We start from the raw sequence: 20,944 nt of genomic DNA on the forward strand, positions 1-20,944 counted from the left end.
TACAACATCAGTATTCTTAAGGTTTCCTCCCTTTCCCAAAGGACTTTCAAACAAGGCCACAAGAAGTTTTACCAGTTTATATTACAATAATATAATTGGCAAGACTTTTTTTACGCAGACAACATCCAAAGAAAGAAACTGTGTGATTTATCCACATTGCCTACACTTCTGTGTGCTACAGCTGAACCCCTGGCTACATTGCATGATAACCTGCAACTGTGAACTATCTATTACACAAAATACACATACATACACACATGTGAAGTACGTGTATATTTACTGTGTGTATTATAACAGTTGCTTCAGCAAACACACTCGACACAGCATCTCTGGCACGTGCTTGATAACCTTCCACAAAATACAACCCAGAAACCAGTCTATTCATAGAGTAAACACTTAAGAAACAAACATTTGATGACTTCTCTATTTGTGTTTCTATGGAAATCTCCACTTTTCTTTCGTTTAGTCACCTTATTGCGAGTCAGGCTGTTGTAGAGACAGAGCGTAGAATGTTTTGTTCCTTCGGGAGGAGACCAGGAGGGCTGCACACGCTTGCCTTTACCTAGGGGAAAAAATGGTTTGGAGAGAACTGAAAAGGCACTTTCCACAAACAGATTTGCAGTGCAACATTTTCTCCTTATCACATCATTAAGTTATTTGAAAAGATACCACCCTGCCCCATACATAATTAGACAAAGCAGCTCCAATCCTAGAAATCCCACTACTTTTGTTAGAGCCTCCTACAAAGCCACTAAAACCAAAGTAAATTATTTCAATTTAGTTTACTTTCTACTCTCTGACTTGCCATTCCTATTAACTTTTGATCCAAGTAACAGGAAGGAAGACAGTATAAAAGTGAGAGCATGCAATTCAGGTAAAGCACTAACAAGAGCTTTGAAATTTAATGAATTATTAATAGTGTTATGGCAGTCCTAGGCTTTCTGCAATGCCACTGATTTCACTGGGAGGGCACATCACGGATCTCATATAGAATTTGCAAAAACATCTCCAGAGACCTGAGTTCGTCTCTAGAGCCAATATTGACAGAGTATGTGTACTCTGGGTGAGAGGGAGGGGAGACAGAAAGGTTTAGAAAGAACCTCAGCTTTTTATCATACATTGTTGCTATGTACACACAGCATTTTTGAACACACTCATTTACCACAAATATGCTCCAACTCAGCAAGAGGCTAAATTTTGCATTAAAGAGAGTAGGCAAAACCCAGGCTAATATTAGTGACAATGTTCTTGCACTTATTTTCTTTACAATTTTTAAGAAGCAGCACAATTGTTAAACTCATGGTTTTTTCAAACAGAAGTATGTCATCTGTTGAAGAGATGCAATTTGCTACGCACAGGGCTGCTTACGGCTGTAACGATGTTAAACTAATTATTGCATTAACTAGCAATGAAAGCAAACCAGGAAATTCAAAAATACAGCAAAGTTGCCAGGTTAATAGGCACAGCACTATCCTTAGGAATTCTCAGGGTATGCAATTAAATTATTATACAAACTGTTTTGACAACAAAATTGCTTTTCTGATCCTGTGTCTGAGTTCTCTTCGTTAACTCTGTTTCCCTGACATATTCGTATGAATATTTTGGCTGAAAACCTTCAAGTAATGTAAACATTCATGGTATAAAAAATCTAATCTCTTCCTCATCTTCCTTTTTTGAAAAACTGCCTAAATAAGAAAAGAAGATATTAACTGTAGTACTCTGTCTCATGAATGGACTCCATTTAATCTCCATGCTAAGGATCCACGGAAATATGTGTTTATTCTAAACATTTCAGGTATGTACAGAATACCTCAAGTTCAAGAGCAGTCTGTCCATAACACAGACCATATACCAAGGTATGGATTTGTTTACTCTTTGATTTACAAAGATTATGCTGGTATGCTTAATTGCAGCTAATGTTTCCCTCGGGGAAGGAAGTCTATGTGGGTTAGTCTAATAAAAGATAAATCTGTAAAGCTTTCTTTACTTACAACCACACTAAACATAAGAAAAATCCCAGATACGGCACCCTAAAGTTCTTAGCTTCCAAGTTAGGTGTCACATTATACCCACCACATGGACACTGAGGGCAAAGTAAAAGGCATACTGTTTAGTCTGTTTAAATATATCTCTGCCAGCTATAGTCTTCCCCCTGGTTGAACTCAAGTTCATTTGCTCTAATCAGCTCCTGGAGCTCTCTGATACGCTCAAAAAAACACTGATAAAATATCCAAGGTCCAAGAAGTGTGGCAGATTCATGTGCCATTTTCATAGTGAACACTGCAGAACACCATTTCAGGACTTTCGATACATATGGATAGATCGTGAAGATGACGAGACATAACCCTTCAGAAAGAGAGACTTAACATCAGAGATTTCATGGACAGGAAAACATAAATTTTTTCTCCTATTGCTCCACCCTGATCCATGAAATTCTGCAGATAAATTGTAGTTAGTGGCATTAAATTTGCTATCAGAGCCAGCAGTACAGCCAAGGTCTCTTCGCTGCTGAAAGGAAATCAGTAACCAGCACAAACGCATGCAGGCACACACACATGTACAGAATCCACTCGCAGCAGTCTGATTTTAACTGCTGCTCTGCTAGGAACTGAGAACACACATGACGAGATGTTGTGAAAAGGTGGCAGTGGAGTAATATTAGTCAACAACCACCAGCAAAAATGACAGACACTATGCCTTCATTTATAGGTATTGCAAGCACCATACAACAGCTCTGTTATTATTTCGTGACTCCCTGAGCAAGGATCTCGCTATAAAGCAATTGAATTAGACTTGCTCATTGGAAAACAACTTTGGACAGTGATGCAGCTCCCAAAAATGCCAGCACCCATGCTTACACAATGACCTAGATTAACCGGTTAGTATTTCCTCAGATCATCAGCAATGCCTAAGTTACCAGGGTTAAAAAAGAACTCCAAACATTCTTTTTGAAATTCAGTGTTAATAACAATTGTAAGAGAATTCATAATTCACTTTATTATGAATTTGTATATTATACAACTATTTAGTTAGCCTTGCAGGGAAAACAAAGTGGACTAAGCAAATCCTGATATTTTAGGGAACAAGCCAAACCCCCAAACTTTTACAATCCAGCTTTGTAAAGAATATACACATAATCGAATTCTGTACACTGAGGAATTTTAAAATCAAAGAAATGTGGAAACAGAGCTTTAACATTCAAGTAGGTCAGGGTCTATCAATTACACAGTAACCATACGGAAGAATTTCATGACCTTGAATATAAGTCGATACGGTAAATTTTAAAGTGTGCAAGAGAGCATGAAAGGGGACTTCTAGGAATTCTCGGCAATAAAAACCAAGACAACGTCCGCTAGTTTGTAACCTGCCCACCAGTTTCATATTACTCACTTGTTTGAAGTTTACAAGGCTCATTTTTTTCACTGCTGCCATCATAGATTGCTTCTATGTGTCTGTACCACCGGACAACATGGATATACTGGTCCACAGGTGGTCCCGAAAACTTTCTGAATACCTCCACATCTGCATGTGAAAATGTGAACCCCTGGATATAACTACGAGTGCTCAGGTACTCGTTCAAAGCCTTCACCCTGGCTTCCTCTTCACTAATGCTCAGAATAAAACTGTAGCTGGAAGCTGTAAAGAGAGGCACAGGACATTTGGTCAGCATTAAAAGAATGAGATCCCATGACCAAAATACATCCTTATCCTATACATCTCCTGTAAATTAGCTCTGGCAAATTACAAAAAAAAAAAAAAAAAAAGAGAAAAATATATTTAATACAAGCTACTGAATAACTATATATTTCCTATTAATAGGATTATGGTCATGCTGTGATAAGTTTTTTGGAGACATCTTTACAAAGAGTAATAAAGACAAAAGCACAGGTCCTTTTCATGAAGAAATATCATCTACTCGAAATAGGAGAAAATTCTTCACAGCAAACCTCATCAGTCACTCTTTTCCATGCTGCTAAAACACTCATCCTGCAAACATTTAATATGACTAATTTTAAACACTATGGATAGGCTGTGAATATGCCTACTGAAGTTGAGCATACCCTTAAATCTTTGCAGGACTGGTACGCGTACGCAAGCTCCCAGTATGACGCTCAATCATTCCTACTTGCTCTAACAACTCAAAATTTAAGCTGTTGCTGTATATTCCCATACTTCTATATCACTTTCGCTCCTCAGACATATGAATAATACTTAAAATCACTAAGATCTACATAAATGAACAGAAAGGATATCAGATCACGCTCCTTCCTCACAATTTTTTAATTCCATGACTTATTTGGTACACAGGCAAAGCAGGTTCAGTTATGCCTCATCTTTACAAACACAGGGACGCAAACACAAGGGTCCTGTGAATTGGTGGAGACGCTCGCAGTAACGGCAAGCTCTGTGCAAGTCAGTGGGTATGAAGCACTGTGGAGGTTATGGCATCTGGGCGACTGCTGGCACTAGGCAAACCTAGCATTCCTATTTTCCTACAAGGATTCAATGTTTGTAACTCCGTTCGTGTTCACAGTGCTGTATAAACATTAAGCCGATATTCTGCTTACGTAGTCAGCCAAGAAGGTAATTTAAGATATAGCCAAGGTCATAGCGCAATGAAGTGAGAGAGGCAGGAGAACACCTGTCCCTGCTCCCAAACTCTGACAGTGACGACTGCCACAAGTGTTGCTTCTTACACTAGTACAAACATCTTCTGCACGAGTAGTTCCTGAAGCATTGGTGGTCCTCACAGATCAATGCTCTTGGAAGGAGAAGGATGAAAGGAGATGGGGAAGCAATGGCTAGAAAAGGATGTGAGGAACTACAGAATTGAAAAGTTTTTCCAAATGTCATCAGTTAAGACTTTATGAGCAGCTCATTTCCTATATGGAAATCAATCGTTAAGCTCAGGAATGACAGGGAAATGGCAGCTAGATACCAAGCATGTTTGTGTTTGACTCTTCTGAGTATAAATAAGATATGTGGCACACCAGCAGAACTAATAAAAAAGATCAGTGATTGAAAAAATAATAAGACGTCACAAAAGATATTTAAAATTCATATACAAAAGCAAAGTCAGATGCACATAAAGGCTCAATCCTTCCCAAGGGGTATCCACGTAATTGTTCAGTATAAATAAGGAATAACAAGTAAATAATGGCTCGTAACTAGACCTTATGGGCTTGCCTTACCTAGCTGAATGGCATTCAGCTTCAGCTCACAGCGCTAATTTTATAAACTATGAACTTTTCAGGCTCCTAAATATTTACTGATCTTTATCATCATAGAATGTCACGTTTATACACATTAAATAGTTTGAAATAGTTATGTTCATTAACTACAGAAGCCTAAGACATAAGGCTTCCTTGAACGTGAATTTTGTGTCCATGAATCATAGAAGGGAGAAGGCCAAAACAAAAAGTATTACAGGAATGATTGGTGTAGAAATGAAACTATATCTCAAAGAAAAGATCTTTAAAGATCTATTGCAAGAAAAGCAACACTCAATTTGCAAAGTATTATTAGGGTTATTATGACCATTATTCACACACCAGGCTGCTAATGGGAAGCAAGTCAGTGTATCTGAAACAATGTAAGTGCTTTCCGACCACATCTGTAAACCAATCTAAAAGGGAAGCTACATATACTTACACACAAATACAACAAAGATGACAGAACTCATACAAGCCAATTTTGGTAAGGAGAGGCAGCAAATACTGCCTGTCAATGTTGGCACCAGCTTAGCCCTGATAAGCAGAGCAGCCAAAACGACTTTAAACAATCTTGGCATGCACATTAATACTTGAAATTACAAAGTTTGACATTATGTCTAGTTGCAATTGCAACAGCAGACTGGAAAGTGTAACACATCAAAGAAAACAGCTAGCCCAGGGGACCTAACAGGAGGATGTCTTTATGTCGAGACTGATCACTGACTCAAATTCAGCCCAAACCCCTGTCCATGACTGCACACCACAGCAAGCACAGGACAGCACGAACACACCGGAGCTGCTGTGGACAGGGTTTCTCAGGGCCCACAGCAGTCTCCAGCTCCCAGCAGGCTCACTGTACCAACACGAGTTTCCCACATTGGTTTGACAGGCTGGGCTGAGCTGCAGACTGATGGCTACTTTTCAAACCATGACAGCTAGCTTAATGCTAGCACAGGTGTGCTCTACTCTCTGCTGCAGTCAGATGCAGAGATACAACAAATTTGCTGTGTTTGAGAGAACGCTGAGTTATGAATGCAACTCTGAAATACTTCTGAACATGCTATTTCAGTACGTACAGGACAAATCATTCTCGCTTCTGGCATTCTTGTGAGCAGGTGCAAACTGAACTGAACTAAAAAAAATAAAAGCTCTTCTGCTGAAGCACAGGGTGCTCTCCCGGGAAGAAAGAACAAATATGATAACACTGTCTTTTGGAAGGCAGTAAACCAGAGGTCCATCTCTTTTCCAGCAAAAGAAATCAGTCAAAACTATCTTTACATAAAAATCTGTTCCGATTTAATTTATATCACTACTAAGAACAAGAGCAGTAAATCTACAGAATCTTGCTTTTCTGTGATTTATATCCTGCACCCTCAGTTCCCCCCCACCCTCCCTCAGTGTCTCACAACGTCTTTAATTCATCACACACTCCCACTGAAATATTTCCTGGTACCTCCTAAGTGCTTCATACCCTTTTGCCATACACTTCCGTATCGCCATCCCCTTGTACAGCTCCAACCCATCTTTGCTCAGTCTGCCAACTGCATGCAAGAGGCAGCCCACTGTCAAATGTAATTAATAGCCATAAATGGATTCAAAAACTATTGAGGGAGAAGGACCAATGAATACATATAGATCTGAGCTGCTTTACCCCTATTGCTTTAGGAAACCAGGCTAAGAAAACAGCCCTTCTCTCTGCTGCAATTTTCTTCCCCTCCCAAAACAAAAATTACAGTTGCTACAACTCAATTGCATTAGGAAGTGTCATCTTGACAACAGAAAAGCAAGGTATTACAGAGCTGTTGCATAACACTGGATGTTAACTCATGCAAATGGAATGATCCATAGACATCAAATCATATCACTCAAGAGCAACTCCATTCAGAAAACGAGCACTGAGCACGAGCATTGGACAGGTAGCAAAATAACCTTGAAAAATCAAATGAATGAATGTTAATAACGTTAACACTCCCCCTGCATTAAAAAGTTGTTTCAAAAAAATTCCACTGTAGACATTAATGCAATTCTCATGCAATAATTGTCAGTGTACGATCTCTTCGGGTGATACAATTGTCACATTCTTCTTTCCATGCATGGAGTGCTTCGGAGACTACGAAAGGACACTGGGAATTTGTCTGCAAGACTGCAGCAACACACAGACTCAAAGGCATAAGATCGCTTCTACGTTTTATTTGCACGTAAAATACCTTTTGAAGTTTAATCAAGATGTGTAACTCACACAATATCGAATTTGATGTAAGTTTTTCACTTTTATTAACTCGTAAATGGAAATCTCTGTTCCTTGAAGGTGCTGACAGCAAAGTAAATACAGAAAAGCCATAAAGTAGGCAGTAAGCTAGCTGACACAAAAACAGGGAGTTACTTTGCTCCAGGGAAAAATTAGGTTTCCTGGGCTTCCCTGAACCTGCTAACCTTGTCAGTCATAATTAGATGACAACTGAAACGTTCTGGGATTTCTGCAGAGGCATTCTCTGAGAAGAAATCTTAGATGTCTCTGAATATTTTAAAATGTCATTTCTCTTCCAACTTGGCCTTTGCAGATTTAAAACAACTTATAAAAGATAAGTGTAAGACACCTCATTATTAATACAGCTCCAAATGGGCCATCTATCATTCTGGCTGACCATTCTGGTAGCTTTGGAAAGAAGTTCAACTATCTGCTCAGCCAAGACAAATTATCCTTTTCCATAAAAACTTCAGAAGAACTGAACCACCAGAGATGTTCCATCTATGCAAGACGCAGCACACACACACAAAAGACAGAGAGAGAAAGGACTTTTCAAAAGTCACACACAAGGATCAAGAGGCTTTTAGCAGAGCAGGATTTTTAAGATGGGAGTATACCACCAAGGAAAAGCACGTCAGTCCTAGTTGCTTTAGCCCTATGAGGTCCGCTTTCACTTTCCCTGAACCGAAACTAAAAGTAGCAATCACAATCTAAGTAAAAAGCAAATACTATTTGCCCATTAATAAACTTAACTGCAAAGCTTCTTAAAGTACTCCTGAACTGAGCCTCTGGTGGGTTTTTTTCCCCCCTCTACCTTAACTAAGATACTGAAAACACATCTGAAAAAGCCAGTCCCATGACGAGAATAAACATTTCTGGATTCACTTACATAGGAACATTACTTGTGATGAACAACAGGAAAGTAACTTTCAGTAACAAAGAAAAAGGGGCAAATCTTTGAATCTACAGATCCTTAACTGGAATGACAGAAATTTCCAACACATTACATACCATAATGGTATTTCATACTTGTATGACTGGTATTCCAAGTCTCCGTTTGCTACAGTAGTGCCAAAAATTATAGGACTACCCTGGCCCTCCTTCCATATGGAATAGCATAGTATAACCCATCATTAAAACACAACCACAAAAAAAAGTCCAGAAAAGTCAAAAAGTTCAGATATGAGCTCAAGGGAGAACATAGATGGCTAGGAAAGACAGAAAGGGAGACAGAAGCAGGTGAAAGAGAGCAGACGATGCAGTGATAAGGGCACAACTGACTAAGCGGTCTGGCAGCCACCGAACATCTCTTTGAACCCATCAAGCAGGAGAACAGCTGTTTCCAAGCTTCAGTACTGAGAAGCTCTGAGTTTTTTCCATAAATCACCATGTGTCATCATCAACCTTTACATCAGAGGCGAGGCACGACGTGGATCACCTCCCATGCTCTTGCGAGGCACCAGAGCTCTTCTGATCCATAGGAACCAGCGTGAGAGGTGCAACCGGCACCTATGGATCCGCGTTTCCCACTACGCCGTGCACATACGGACCCGGTCACGCGCCGCACTTCACACTCCTCACTCCCGATGCTCCGAAGCAGCATCAGGAGCTGTCTGCGTGTCACCCACCACCGAGGGACACAAGCGACCTCCCTGGGGACACCCACCCAACGGCGGGTGCGGAGGGCTGATTTCATCCATCGCCTCTGCTCAAGTGTGTCATGATGGCTGCTTGTCTTGCATCCTCGGGGGACTGCGGCGGAGGGGTCCACCCCAACGCACCCTCCGGGTGCGTTGGGGGGGACCCCTCCGCCGCAGGCCCCTGAGGGAAGCGCTCAAGAGGCCCCCAGCCGCCATTCCCGCCTCGACGCCTCAGCCGCCGTGACAGGGCGGGCGGCTCGGCGGGCCCCCCTCCCTCCCGCCCGCCATCACGGCGCCCACCCGACGCGGTGACAGCGGCGGAGCCGCGACGCACCAACCCCCGCCGAGTCGTGACAACCCGCAGGACCCTTCGCCTCGCCTCACCGAGGCCGCCGGCCGACCGACCTACCCTGCTCGGCTGCGGCCGCTGCCATCCTGCCCGCCTCCTCCCCTCGCTCCCGAGCTGATGCAACAGCGTGCCCGGAAGCACCGCCACGCCACGCCCCACCCCGCCCGCCTCGAACGCGACTTCCGACGGACGCCGCGCGTCACCATAGCAACGGGGGGGGAGCACCGCCCCCCCCCCCCCCCCCCCCCCCCCCCCCCCGGCTGTCTTCCCGCCAAACGCGCTCCCCTCAGGAGCTGCCGTCGCGTCGCACGGCTTTACCACAGCGGCGCGGGAACGGGCTCCCCTCACAACACCTCCTCCACACCCCCTCAGACAAGAAGGTTCAACCCCCAAACGGGCTTTTATTGCTGCGCTTCAAACAGAACAGTTCCGAGCAGACCGATACAAAACAAGAACAGGATCGTTTCAGAAACCCAAAGCGTTGGCAAATCCTCTCGGCAGCCTCTTCATTCCCACCGCCCGGGCTCGCACAGCGCTGTCCTGCCTCACGCGGAGGGAAGCATGAGCCGGAGCTCCTCGCTCTCCAGCCGGCATCTGGCGCCTGAGTTTAACTCAAAAAGACCTTAGTGAACATCACAACCGGGGGCTGCGTGAGCACCGACGGCGTTAAATCACTTCCAGCTCCCCCTGTGAAAGTGAGGAGGATGTCAAGTCCGTGCCATCGCTTTTACTAGCAGTTCGTTGACGTCCTCATTTACAGGAAGCTCGTAGACTTACATATGTACACAGAAGCAATTTTGAAGTTCGTCGTAAACGTCAATCTGTAGCTTCTAATTTACTTATAATGTTACGACTTTTTAAAGTATTCAATACGTTATCACAAGCCTTGGTATCTAGATACCTTAACTCATCCAGTAGCTTAATAATAGTTTGTTTCTCTCCCAGTGTGTTTCTCCAGGCGAGAAGCATCTGATAAGATTGCTCTTCTATATCATTAGGAAAGTCATAAATAATTTTATCAATATCGTTTTCCTGCAGATGAGTTCTCATAAGCTGCCTCCATTTTTTCTGTGGCACTTCCTTTGTAAAGGTCCAAAAGCAATCTCTCAGTTCTGAAACAAAAAACGAACGGCACGTACAAGCTTAGGTTCCAAAATTCAGATTTTTTTCATAGCTAACGTACATGTTTTCCTATTAACTTTCAGCCAATACATACACAGACCAAACAGCAGCAGCAAGGCCAGGTTTGGCACCTAAAATAGCAGCAGGAAAAATAGGTTTCCTACTCAGTGGTCTTGAAAGAAGCTAACGGTACCAGTCTATATATCTAAAAAGCAGTCTCTTAAGATATCATTCAGTTAAGGCGGTTTTGAGGAAGGTTTCATTAGGCTGCACGTCTTCACTTAAGCTCAATAGGGCTACTCAACAATAGGCTTCACCCACTTCACTATGCTAGTGGTATACGTTTGCCATGCCAAGAACAGCACGAGCAAAACCCAGTACTTGGACATCCAGCACAAAAACTTGCTGGGTAGAGGTAGATGTATGGGGATTCAATGCGATCTTCCATGCAAGCAGACATTTGACAGAAAAATCTCCTGTTCTGACCTTTATCTCGCTCTTTAAGGAAGAGTACACTGCTGCAATGCAGGCTTGTTTAAAACATAACAAAAAATAATTCTAATATTCTTAAACCCATGACTGGATAACACTCCTGTGCAGAAAAACCATGCTTTAAAGTCACAGAGATTACGACTTCTCTAAAACATAGTAATAATAATCCTGTTTCAGCATATTTTACAATAAACTGAAAGCCTTATAGCACTAGGCAATACTCATTAGCTTTCCTAGGCTATTTTTTAAGTAGACTAAAGTCAACAGGAAAAAAACAAATTCCATGGACTGCCAGTTTATGAAATACTTACCTTTTTGAGAGAGATCTTTAACAATTATTCGACACTGCGGTTCTCGTACCTGTAATACAAAGTTGGTTCATTATTCCAAAGTATCGGAGTGCTTCACTCATGACTATTCCTGAGCTACTTGATAGCTTGCTTCCACAGCATACATGCCAATAGGGAAGAAGGGGGCAGATTTCATAGCACAGCTGAAAGTATTTGAGTAAAGAAAATTGCATGCTAAAACAGCCATGCTACTAGTTCTGAAGTGAAGCAACAAGGCAACACATTTACTGCTATTGCAAAAGAACAGCTTCTGTGTAAATACCGAACAGGGAGAGGAGAGAGGCAGAGCAGATTAAATGAGGGACAGAAGTTTGCTTTCCCAAGATACCTCTTCCCATAATTTCTATTGCATCTTTAAGGCAAAGCCTCCTCATCCCTATTGTTCTCCCTGAAAACAGCATCTAACACTCAAGGAATAGCCAAGAACCCAACTGAAATTACATGCATATCAGAGAAAATACGATGACAATCTCACATGCGAACACACACTTACCATATGCTTTGCTGGCATCCTACCCCTTGGTATATTAGACAAGGCATTCTGATGACAAGCAGGATTCTGTCCAGTTTTTGCTGGTAGTGAAGAGTAAGCAATCCTCTTCCAGCACCTTTCCATGTTGCGCCTCCAGCCCCCACACGGGATGGTGCTGGGCTCAGAAAGTGCAACACTGTTTTCCTCTGGTGATGTGGTTTTTACTTCCATGTTAACACTGGTTTGTGCTTGGTCCTCTGGGCTCTCACCAGAGTTCTCAGCCTCTAGGTTGGCTATGCTATTTGCAGGTGTCTCCACTTCTGGCAAAATTAGGCTTTCAGTACTGCCCTCAGACTCCTGTAAAGAATAAGAACATATTTCGAGAGATGTTTCCCAGGCTGGCCTTCAAGGACAGTCTGGAGGAAGAAAAGAGAATACCTGAAGTCACCAGATGTCAGAGAGATAATAGGAGAGCTGCTAATTTGGTAATTATAAACATGCAGAGGTTGCAGCCGTTATAGTCTTGGACTTCAAACGGTTTCAGAGCCTGAACTCTGCTTCGCTGGCTGTTCTGCTCCTGCTGGACTGTGGGGTAAGGCTCACAGGCTACCTCTGCAACAAACGCAGGAATTCTTTCCTGACGTTTTCACTGGCGCATATTGCTGCTTGCTCCTCTCTAGGTACAGAAGGTATGCACCCCTCCTCAGGCAGGAGGAAATTAAATTGCCTTACTGCACCTGAGCTGACTTAACAGCAACAGGGGCCTCAAGCCTATCCTTGTATCGAGGCTGACGCTCTCAGAGCTTTTGCCAAGCTGCTAACTGCCCATCAGCTCCATGTAAGTGTGCTAGCCTGGGCTTTTTTTTGTCTGGGTTAGGTTTTTTTTGGCAAATTCACTAACTAGAATCAGCTGAAAGAGTCAATGAGCACAACGCACATTGCATAGCTTTTCTGAGGGGACAAAGAGGGAAGCAGGTGAGGAGAGCTGCATCATTTTTAGCATTGTCAATACATTAAACGAGCACATGCCAGGGAGTATAAGAACAGTACAAATACAAAGCAGACCAGCATTTATCTAGCATATCAGCTAGTGCTAAAACCGGAAAGCTTTAGGAATTTTTTTTAAAGGTGGAAAACAAGGAGAAAACTGTTTTTCCAGTAAGACTTGTGTTTGTTAAGGTACAGATCTCCCATGACTGTAAGCCAGTGTGATTTCTATTTGCACAAGGCCAGTGACCCACGTGTGACACCATCATATGACCAACATGCGTAAGCAGGGATGTGAGGGGAACCACCCCACACATGGAGCTGTACATCATCCTCATTGAACCCACTTTCTGTTTAAGGGTGCCAACAGGTTAAACAAGCATGGCTGACTAATAGCTGCTGCTCTATTTTGGAATGAAATAAAGTATCAGTGGTTTGTGGTGGGGTTTTTCTGTTGTTGTTTTGGTTTGGGGTTCTTTTTGTTTGTTTTTGTGGTGTGGGGTTTTTTTTTTGTGTGTTCTGTTTTGGGGTGGGTTTTTTTTTTTTTGTTGGTTGGTTTTGTTTTGGTTTTTTTTTTCCTCCTTTTTTTACACAGCCATATAAATTCACTGATAGTTTGGGAAGGACAATGCGTTGGTGCCAAAACACCTGGTCTCAGGACTGCAATGTAACTCTCCTTAGCAAATAAGCTTTTAGTTACAGTAGCATGAACAATCCACGTGTCCAGGCATTACCCCTCAAGCCTGTGACAACTCTTACATCAGAGTTAAGCGTCACCGTAGACTGATTTGTGACTGCATTATTCTACTACCATTTTATTCAAATGAAACATATATTTGCCTATTCCTATGCTACAGGATTTTGACCAGGTTTTCTGTCATGTTTCTTCATCAGCTTCTAGGAACACACGAAGCACTGCGAATCTGGCCAGGGCGTGAGGGGAGACACAACCCAACAAGAACCCATGGGTGATTCACATATTTGAGCCACTTATGTACCTTAAAAAAGAGAAGAGTTTAAGGTGATGTTTTTAACAGATCTTTCAATTCTGTTTCTTCAGTCTTCAAAGTATTTGTGACATAATTAAGACCCATTTAATTACTTTAAATGTGTAGTACGATTAGACAAGAGCTCACGCAGCAGGTGACTAGTGCATGCACTGGGTGAGGGACAAGACAGGCAGCAGGAAGAAGGTGCTGTACACATGCTACAAGAGGAGTCTGGATGCTTCTTAGATCCTCATCAAGACAAACACTTGTTTTACAGCCTGGTGTTACACATTATTAACTATACTAGTGAAGACAGCTCATTTTTGCCTCACTGTGCTGTTAGGAGCGTAGCTTCTAAAGAAGCTAGACTAGCTAAATACAAGCTAGTCTCGTATTAGTCTTGCAAAATGCTAGACTAGCAATAATCTTTTTTAGGCTGAAACAGTACAGTTCTGAAATAGTGTTTGACTACAGGAGGCCAGGGCGAGCCTAGCTTTAAAGCAGAACATATGCCAGCAGCCAGCCTTAGCTTGGTAAACCTTTTTCAGAGATGTACTTCTGAACTGTTACGCTCTGAGCCCTGAACCCCTTGTCTTACGGGACCATCTAGGACCAAGAAGTTAAACTGCCAGGTCCTGGTCTGCAGCTCATGACAGGACCCCGAAGGCAGGAAGACTCACTCACTTTGCAGGATCAAGAGAAGTAAGTCTTATGAACAAGTAATGTTGTAGTCAAAACACAAGGAAAGCTAGAACACCACCACTCAGGGCAGCGATAGCTGGCATTGCCTGGGGAACACTCATGAAGCAGCAAAGAACTAATTGGATCAAGGCATCACCTGGAGACAGTTTGAACTGAAAGCTTGCACTTAGCCTGTTGTGGTTTTTTTTCCCCCTCCCCACTTTCAAAACATCCTGGCCACAGACTCTGGACAGTTTCTAAGGGAAGTACTGGAAAGGCCAGCTGCAGTGAACACATGCAGCTAATGAATGCATCAGGTCCTTGCTAACATCTGGCCCTGTATGAATCACAACTTGTTGCATCACAGGAACACATCCTACCAGAGGTCTACAGTGAGACAAAAACTGAGAGCTGTGTAGCAGGTACAATTGAGCTGCACAAGACTGAGATGAAAGAGTTGATCCATTATATACTTACCAGCCCTCTCTCTGCATCTTTATCAGTTGAAGCAGCTGGAAAACAAGATAAATGTCTAAGAAACTTTTACCAATTGCAGTGACTGAAACACAGCTGAATTCACACAAGATTTACATGCACTAGACACATTCATAACACAAACCAAAGCTCTAATATAAGCCATTTAGTTTCCTTAACCTGTCATACGTTTCATGAGAGTATTACCCTTAGCTTCCACCAACAGCACAAACACTGTGCCTTCATTCAGCGGATGAAGAGTCCCACTTAGTAAAATACAGACTGCAAAGTTTGACTTTTAAGACACTTTCAACCTCCCCTCCTCCATCTTATGCTTCTTAGCATTTTTGTGCGCGATTGCAACACAAAAGAGACAGCAGAAATAGTCTTTACTGCACTGCAATCACCAAGACGTGATTTGAACAAAGTTAACATTCAAAATTCAGAATAACTTTCAACATTATTCTAACTAAGCTGCTTGCAAAAATACTTTAATATGCAGTAGTGGAAAAAAGTTTCTCAGGAAAACATCTCCATTTCTACTAAAAAATAAAATTAATTCACACAGGACTTATCAACCTAACATGAATGTTAAGAAGCTCAAATGATAATAGGGCAACAATTTGTAGGAAAAAAAATCTCTGCAGCCAAACACAGTGAACGAAAGTAGTTAATGATCTAATTAGTTGCTACTTCTTGCCGCATACATCTGAGCTCACACACGTATTTTTCTTACTCTTTGCCAATGCAATGCAAGTAAGTAGGAAAAGTCCTTTTAAGGACCTTACACTAATCCTGCTTTGAAGCAAAGGCATCTGTCAGCAAAGACAGGTCATAGCTAAAGTTCATGCATTTTATTTACTGAGCAAACTAGTATCCTTTATACAGGAGTTACTTAACTGAATCTCATACCAAATGAGCTAGAGCTTAAACAGGTCCCCTGTAAGGTAACACAAAAACCAGGGACAGCCTTAGTGCATGCTTTGCCTAGTTCTGGAAAGTTTATGGATAATAATCAAACAGTTACCTTTATCACTCTTCAGCTTTCTAATTACAAAGAACAGCAACAAACCACCACCAACAACGAAAATAACCACAATGATCCAAACAAAAGCCATGCTGCCTGCAAAGGAAAAAGGAATAAAATGAAGCAGTCCCCAAACAAGATATTCTGAGGTGCAAGTCCTCCCTGTTGTCCTAGAGAACAATCTCAGCTCAGCACTGGTACAATGACCCAGATAGATTGTCCTGGAAAAGGCGCTGGGACTATCAGCTGAGCTGAACGTGCAAATACTTGTTTGCACTGCACATCACTGTCCCAAAGGCAGTGGCAGATTCTGTACAGAGCTGCAATACCACTTCTACAAAACTTCTGGAGAGACATTGAAGAAAAGGGGGAAACAAGCATGAAAAAGATGACGACAAGCTTCAGGGTAGCACTGGTAGCATCAGTTCTTTCTTTCTCTAGTCTGGCAGAAGCTATCTACCAGCAGATGAGAAAGCCACTCCACATGCAGCTTCTCAGGCATAGAAAACATGAAAGAAATCTTTGCACTACCCATAACTTTCAATGGTGTCACCATTGCAACTTTGAGGACCCTGGCAATACATACAGCTTTTCACCGAGTGGAATTTAAGATGGTTTGTCACACCAACCCCTTTGAGAACTTGTCCTTAGCAAGTAATATCCACCCCAAAATACAGAAGCTCTTAAACATGTTACCGCAGTTCAAACCACTGTTTTACAGAGTGTTTACAGGTGTTACCAGCCTGAAGACACAGCCCCAACAAACCATGCTGAGTGGTATTTGTGTACCAGACCTTCATTGGGTAAGCCACATCCTAGGTCCGTAGTAGCATTGCAATTCTGCACAATTTCTTTCCCTTCCGGACACCTGAAGTGAATGGCAACACAAGGTTGTATCGGCATTTCCAGAGCAATACGCAGTTCCCACCAGGCCTGATTTTTTTCAGGCAGAGCTCAGAGACATGAACAGAACATGCATAAACAGATAACTTTGTTAGAAGTGCACCTTTAAACAACTCAAAGTAATACTACAAGATTAAACAGAAGCGAAGCAGATAAAGCTCATGTACGTTAGACTCTAAGTGGTGGGGGGAAAAAAGCTCCACAGAGTAGATGCATTATTCATGCACAGTTAGTTCCCTTCAACAGGTGATTCCACCTCCCGAAATTTTGGACTGGCTGCTACAAAACTCATTCAAGCATGTATGTGGGGAAGCACTAATGTGAAGACATGAGGAGTGTAAGCTTACAGCCATAAGCAACAAGCACAGCAATACCAAAATCCTTATCTTTCTAGGTCTCAACCTCACATATTTTTGACACCTAAAATTTAAATGCATGAATAACGCCATTTGGCTTCAGGGCAATTATTTACAGCCTAATAACATGTTAGGTATTGGCACAGATTGGGCCGTAGCTCTAATGTTCCCTAGAAGGAACAGCCACTTATATTCATTATCGAACTTACATTGTACTGCACCTCTGACATATTTCACAGCCCTCGGCAGGGCAGAAATATCCTTGTTTGCACTGGCATTCTGTATCATGCGTCAGAGTACAGGGTCTCAAAGTTATCTGATCTAAAAATAAAAGTTACAAAGTAAATATAAAAGTTGTGACTCTACAACATGCAAAAATTATGGTCAAGCCATAAAGGCAATTACTTATAAGTTCAATATTCTTAATGACTGGAAGTGCAGAAAAAAGCAGAGGATCAGGCTTTCCACGTTAAAAAAGGGGAAAAGGGTTAAGGTTTCATCAGAATTGTGCCTGGTACCATCTTTGCACCGTCTGCACGACAAGCATTCTTCCAAGCCATTCTCATGGGCAGTATAACCCTCTCCTTCGGTGCAAGGGACACATCTTCCTCTCAGGTGCGGAGCACTGCAGTGCTGAGCAACGTAAGTACCTGTGGAAGAAGAGAACCGGCGGCAGCAGCAGCCTCGAGGCATCGTTTCACAGGCAGGGGACTACAACAGGGCGTTACAACACGCAGCTGGTTTTGGTGAAAGTTCAACCCCTCCTCACAAGCGACCGGTACGCCACGTGAACCCAACAGCACAACACCTTCGCAGCTTTCCCACTCGGACAGGGAACGGCGGCAATCCAGGGATCTAGCCAGGCCTCTGCTGAGGCACTGGAGACTGAGACGAGGATGACTCAGTGCAGCAGCTCTGAGTCACCCACGCGGCCAGCACCATCTCCTCTGAAGGGGCACCACAGGCACAGGGAGAGCTGCTTGTAAGAACTTCTCTTCTCCTTTGTCGGAATTACCTCTAAATCCACCCGCTAGCCCTCCGACACTCTCTAAAGGCAGGGCGCTTCTTGGCACAAGGCTTGTTAACTACACACATTGAGCAAGGAGGGGAGAGCAAAGGCAAACCAAAGTTTTACCTACAGATGCGGAAATACCAGAATTCCCCTGGGCCCGCTCTTTGTGCTAACTAAACACCCGACTTCAAACAGTTCGCCCCCAGCAGCGGGCAGAGGTCTCCTGGCTTCCTGCCAAGGCACCTCTCCCACTCACCACCTGTTGCACAAGGGGCTCTCACTTCAAAACGGAGCCCTGCCTTCACAGCACCCAGAAGCTACCGCAGCTCCAACTGGGCTTACATTTTCACCAGATACATTGTAAAAAAAACAGTGGTGACAGAGTCATCTCCACGGGGAAAAAAGCCATGGACACTATCGGCTGTAACTGCCTGAAGTCTTACCTGCTGGACAAGACACACAGCAGTGACCTTCATGTAAGTATTCTCCGACCCCACAGTCGCCTGCGCGGGTTCCAGGCATTATCAGCAGTGTAACCTACAGCAGAGAGACAGGTGTGTGAGTGATTCATCCTCCCAGGACACGATTACCATCTCGGGGAGATGTTCCTGTAAAGACTTGAAAACACACTCAGAAGTTCTTGGGAAGCCACAAAGGAAACCCAGACTAATTTCTGCTAAGTGAGCCGCTCGCAGGAGTAATTACAATCACAAAGCCGGGGTTAGAGCAGCACTGTGCAGCGGCTCACGGGTTGCAGACAACTACTGCCCCAGATCCCCGCCTCCTTTTAAACTTCTATTTTCTTTTTACTAATTCACAGCAACAGAACTTCAGAGGCCGAGGTTTCTGCCTTGTGCAAGGGACTCGTTTCTCCCTCATCCCGTTCTTTTTAATTCAGGAGGGTCAGCGTTAGTCTTCAGCAAAATGGAGGAAACGCCCCTGAGCCCTCATCCAACATTTCTCGCTGGCTCTGCACTCTTCGTCAGAAGGCAAGCAGTTAAGTCATTAACAAAAATGACTTACTGTAGCCACAGGAGCATTAGGACCTTTTGTTCCTTTAGGAAACCCACGGGATACATGCCCGTCGGCAACCCTGCGGCGGAGCGGGGCACTCAGCGCTGAGGATCGGCGGCCCGGCCTCCCAGCACCGGGAAGCCAGGTGCTTCCCAAGCAGACAAGCGGGTCGCTCAGATGCCGCGGAGGTAAATCTCTCACTTACAACACACACGCCAAAGAAAGCGGTAAAACAGAGGCAGGAGGAGGGGAAGCGACGGCCGCGGAGCTCCCGGTCGCCACCAGCGGTCACGTTCTAAGCTGGAGCCCGAGAGCCCTCACTCCTCGGCTGCCACAGCTCCGCTCTTCCAACTCTCTCCCCGCGGGACTGAAGGTCTTCCCCATAATCGTGTAGTTTAGAAAACCACAGTCTCACACTTAGAGAACGTGACGGCTGTTAAAGAGCTCACTCCTGACTTGTAACTTTTTTTCCCCCAGAAGAGAAAGAAGGGCGGCAGCGATTGCGCTCAGGAGAGGCGCCACCTGCCCTCATTCCCTTCAGGGGACTCCCCGCAACCCGGGGCCGAGGTAACTCCCCCGACAGCTGCCCTTCCTTATCCTTTCCAGTTTTATTAGGAGAGCTGTGTTAACTCAGGATTCCCAAAACTTCGAGCAACACAAAAAAAAAAAAAAGTTAAGGAAAGTTACTAAAGTCTCTTGAGGAAGAGGAGGGTAAAAAACCCCGCAAGGCTCCTCCACGCTGGACTTGGAGGAAAGGTTCCCCCCCCCCCTCAAAAGGAGAGGTTTGGGGGCTGGCTGGGGTACGAGCCAGGTATGAGCCTCCACTCACAGCAAGGGAGTGAAGGACGCCCCCCTGCCCGCGGACGGCGGCCCCGGCCAGAGGCACCCCACCGGCCCGACGCGGCCCCGGCACTCACCAGCAGCAGCGCCGCCACCGCTCCGGCTCCCATAGCAGCGCCCGGCGCGGCCCCGCTGCGCGCTCCGCTCCTCCCGGCACGTCCTCGGGGCGGTGCCGCCGCGGCTTTATCCGCCCCCGGGCGGGCCGCGGCCGACCCCCGCCCCCGCGGGGCTTCGGAGCCCTCGGAGGGGAGAAGCGGGACAATGAGAGGGCATGTGCCCCAGCGGCGCGCTGCCCACCCCGTGGAGGCGAGGAGAAGCACGTCGTGTGTTAGGACATGCCCTGCTCCCGGGCTTTGCACCTATCGCGAGCAGGAAGAAACCGTGTTAGGAGATGGCCCGATCCGTATCTCTCCACCCAAAGCTCACGTGCTGTTGCTGAAGGGCTACTCACTGATGACGAAAAGGAGGGGCAAAAGACGGAAGGAGAATTTTTCCAAAAACGCAAAAACTGGGTGCGTAACTCAACTTTTTCACTGGCAGTTACTCCTCATAGAGAAATGACAACATTTCTGGCCGTGATTTTCCTCAAGAATACCTTTCATCTTCCACGTGCACGTAACTGGCATGTAGGAACATTCACCTCCAGATGTTGAAATTGGATTAAAATTAATGGCACAAAGATTTATAGATTGTTCCTTTTAGGATTATTTTTTAATCCCCTGCGGCAGCAGCAGTTAACTGTTGGAAACGTCTCCTCTGCTGATGCATAGTTAGT

General features: G+C 44.1%; 2 protein-coding genes across 4 annotated transcripts in view; both read right to left on the reverse strand.

The window, feature by feature from the left end:
* The window catches only part of CARS1 (cysteinyl-tRNA synthetase 1), a 37,115-nt gene extending 27,574 nt beyond the window's left edge, over positions 1-9,541 (reverse strand). For 2 of the 3 annotated variants that reach the window (XM_086612675.1, XM_086612674.1), the window contains exons 1-3: positions 9,511-9,540; positions 3,391-3,636; positions 471-562 (exon numbers count right to left, since the gene is read on the reverse strand). In XM_086612675.1, the coding sequence (XP_086468801.1) occupies positions 471-562; positions 3,391-3,636; positions 9,511-9,535 (363 nt within the window). In that variant the 5' untranslated portion in view covers positions 9,536-9,540. Of the gene's footprint in view, positions 1-470; positions 563-3,390; positions 3,637-9,510 lie in introns of all 3 variants that reach the window. The other variant, XM_086612676.1, reaches the window with a different exon arrangement.
* A 725-nt stretch (positions 9,542-10,266) lies between these two features.
* On the reverse strand, positions 10,267-20,294 carry LOC104384186 (uncharacterized). Its single transcript, XM_086613916.1, has 10 exons — positions 20,247-20,294; positions 18,759-18,852; positions 17,822-17,953; positions 17,513-17,624; positions 16,839-16,912; positions 16,045-16,140; positions 15,021-15,055; positions 11,908-12,243; positions 11,376-11,424; positions 10,267-10,562 (listed from the first exon to the last, which is right to left on the reverse strand). Exons 1-10 carry the CDS (start codon positions 20,277-20,279, stop codon positions 10,267-10,269), a joined length of 1,257 nt encoding a protein of 418 aa, XP_086470042.1. The 5' UTR covers positions 20,280-20,294.
* Between the last annotated feature and the right edge of the window lie 650 nt (positions 20,295-20,944).

This window comes from Tauraco erythrolophus, chromosome 6, assembly GCF_009769465.1.
Source record: "Tauraco erythrolophus isolate bTauEry1 chromosome 6, bTauEry1.pri, whole genome shotgun sequence".
Taxonomy (NCBI): Eukaryota; Metazoa; Chordata; class Aves; order Musophagiformes; family Musophagidae; genus Tauraco; species Tauraco erythrolophus.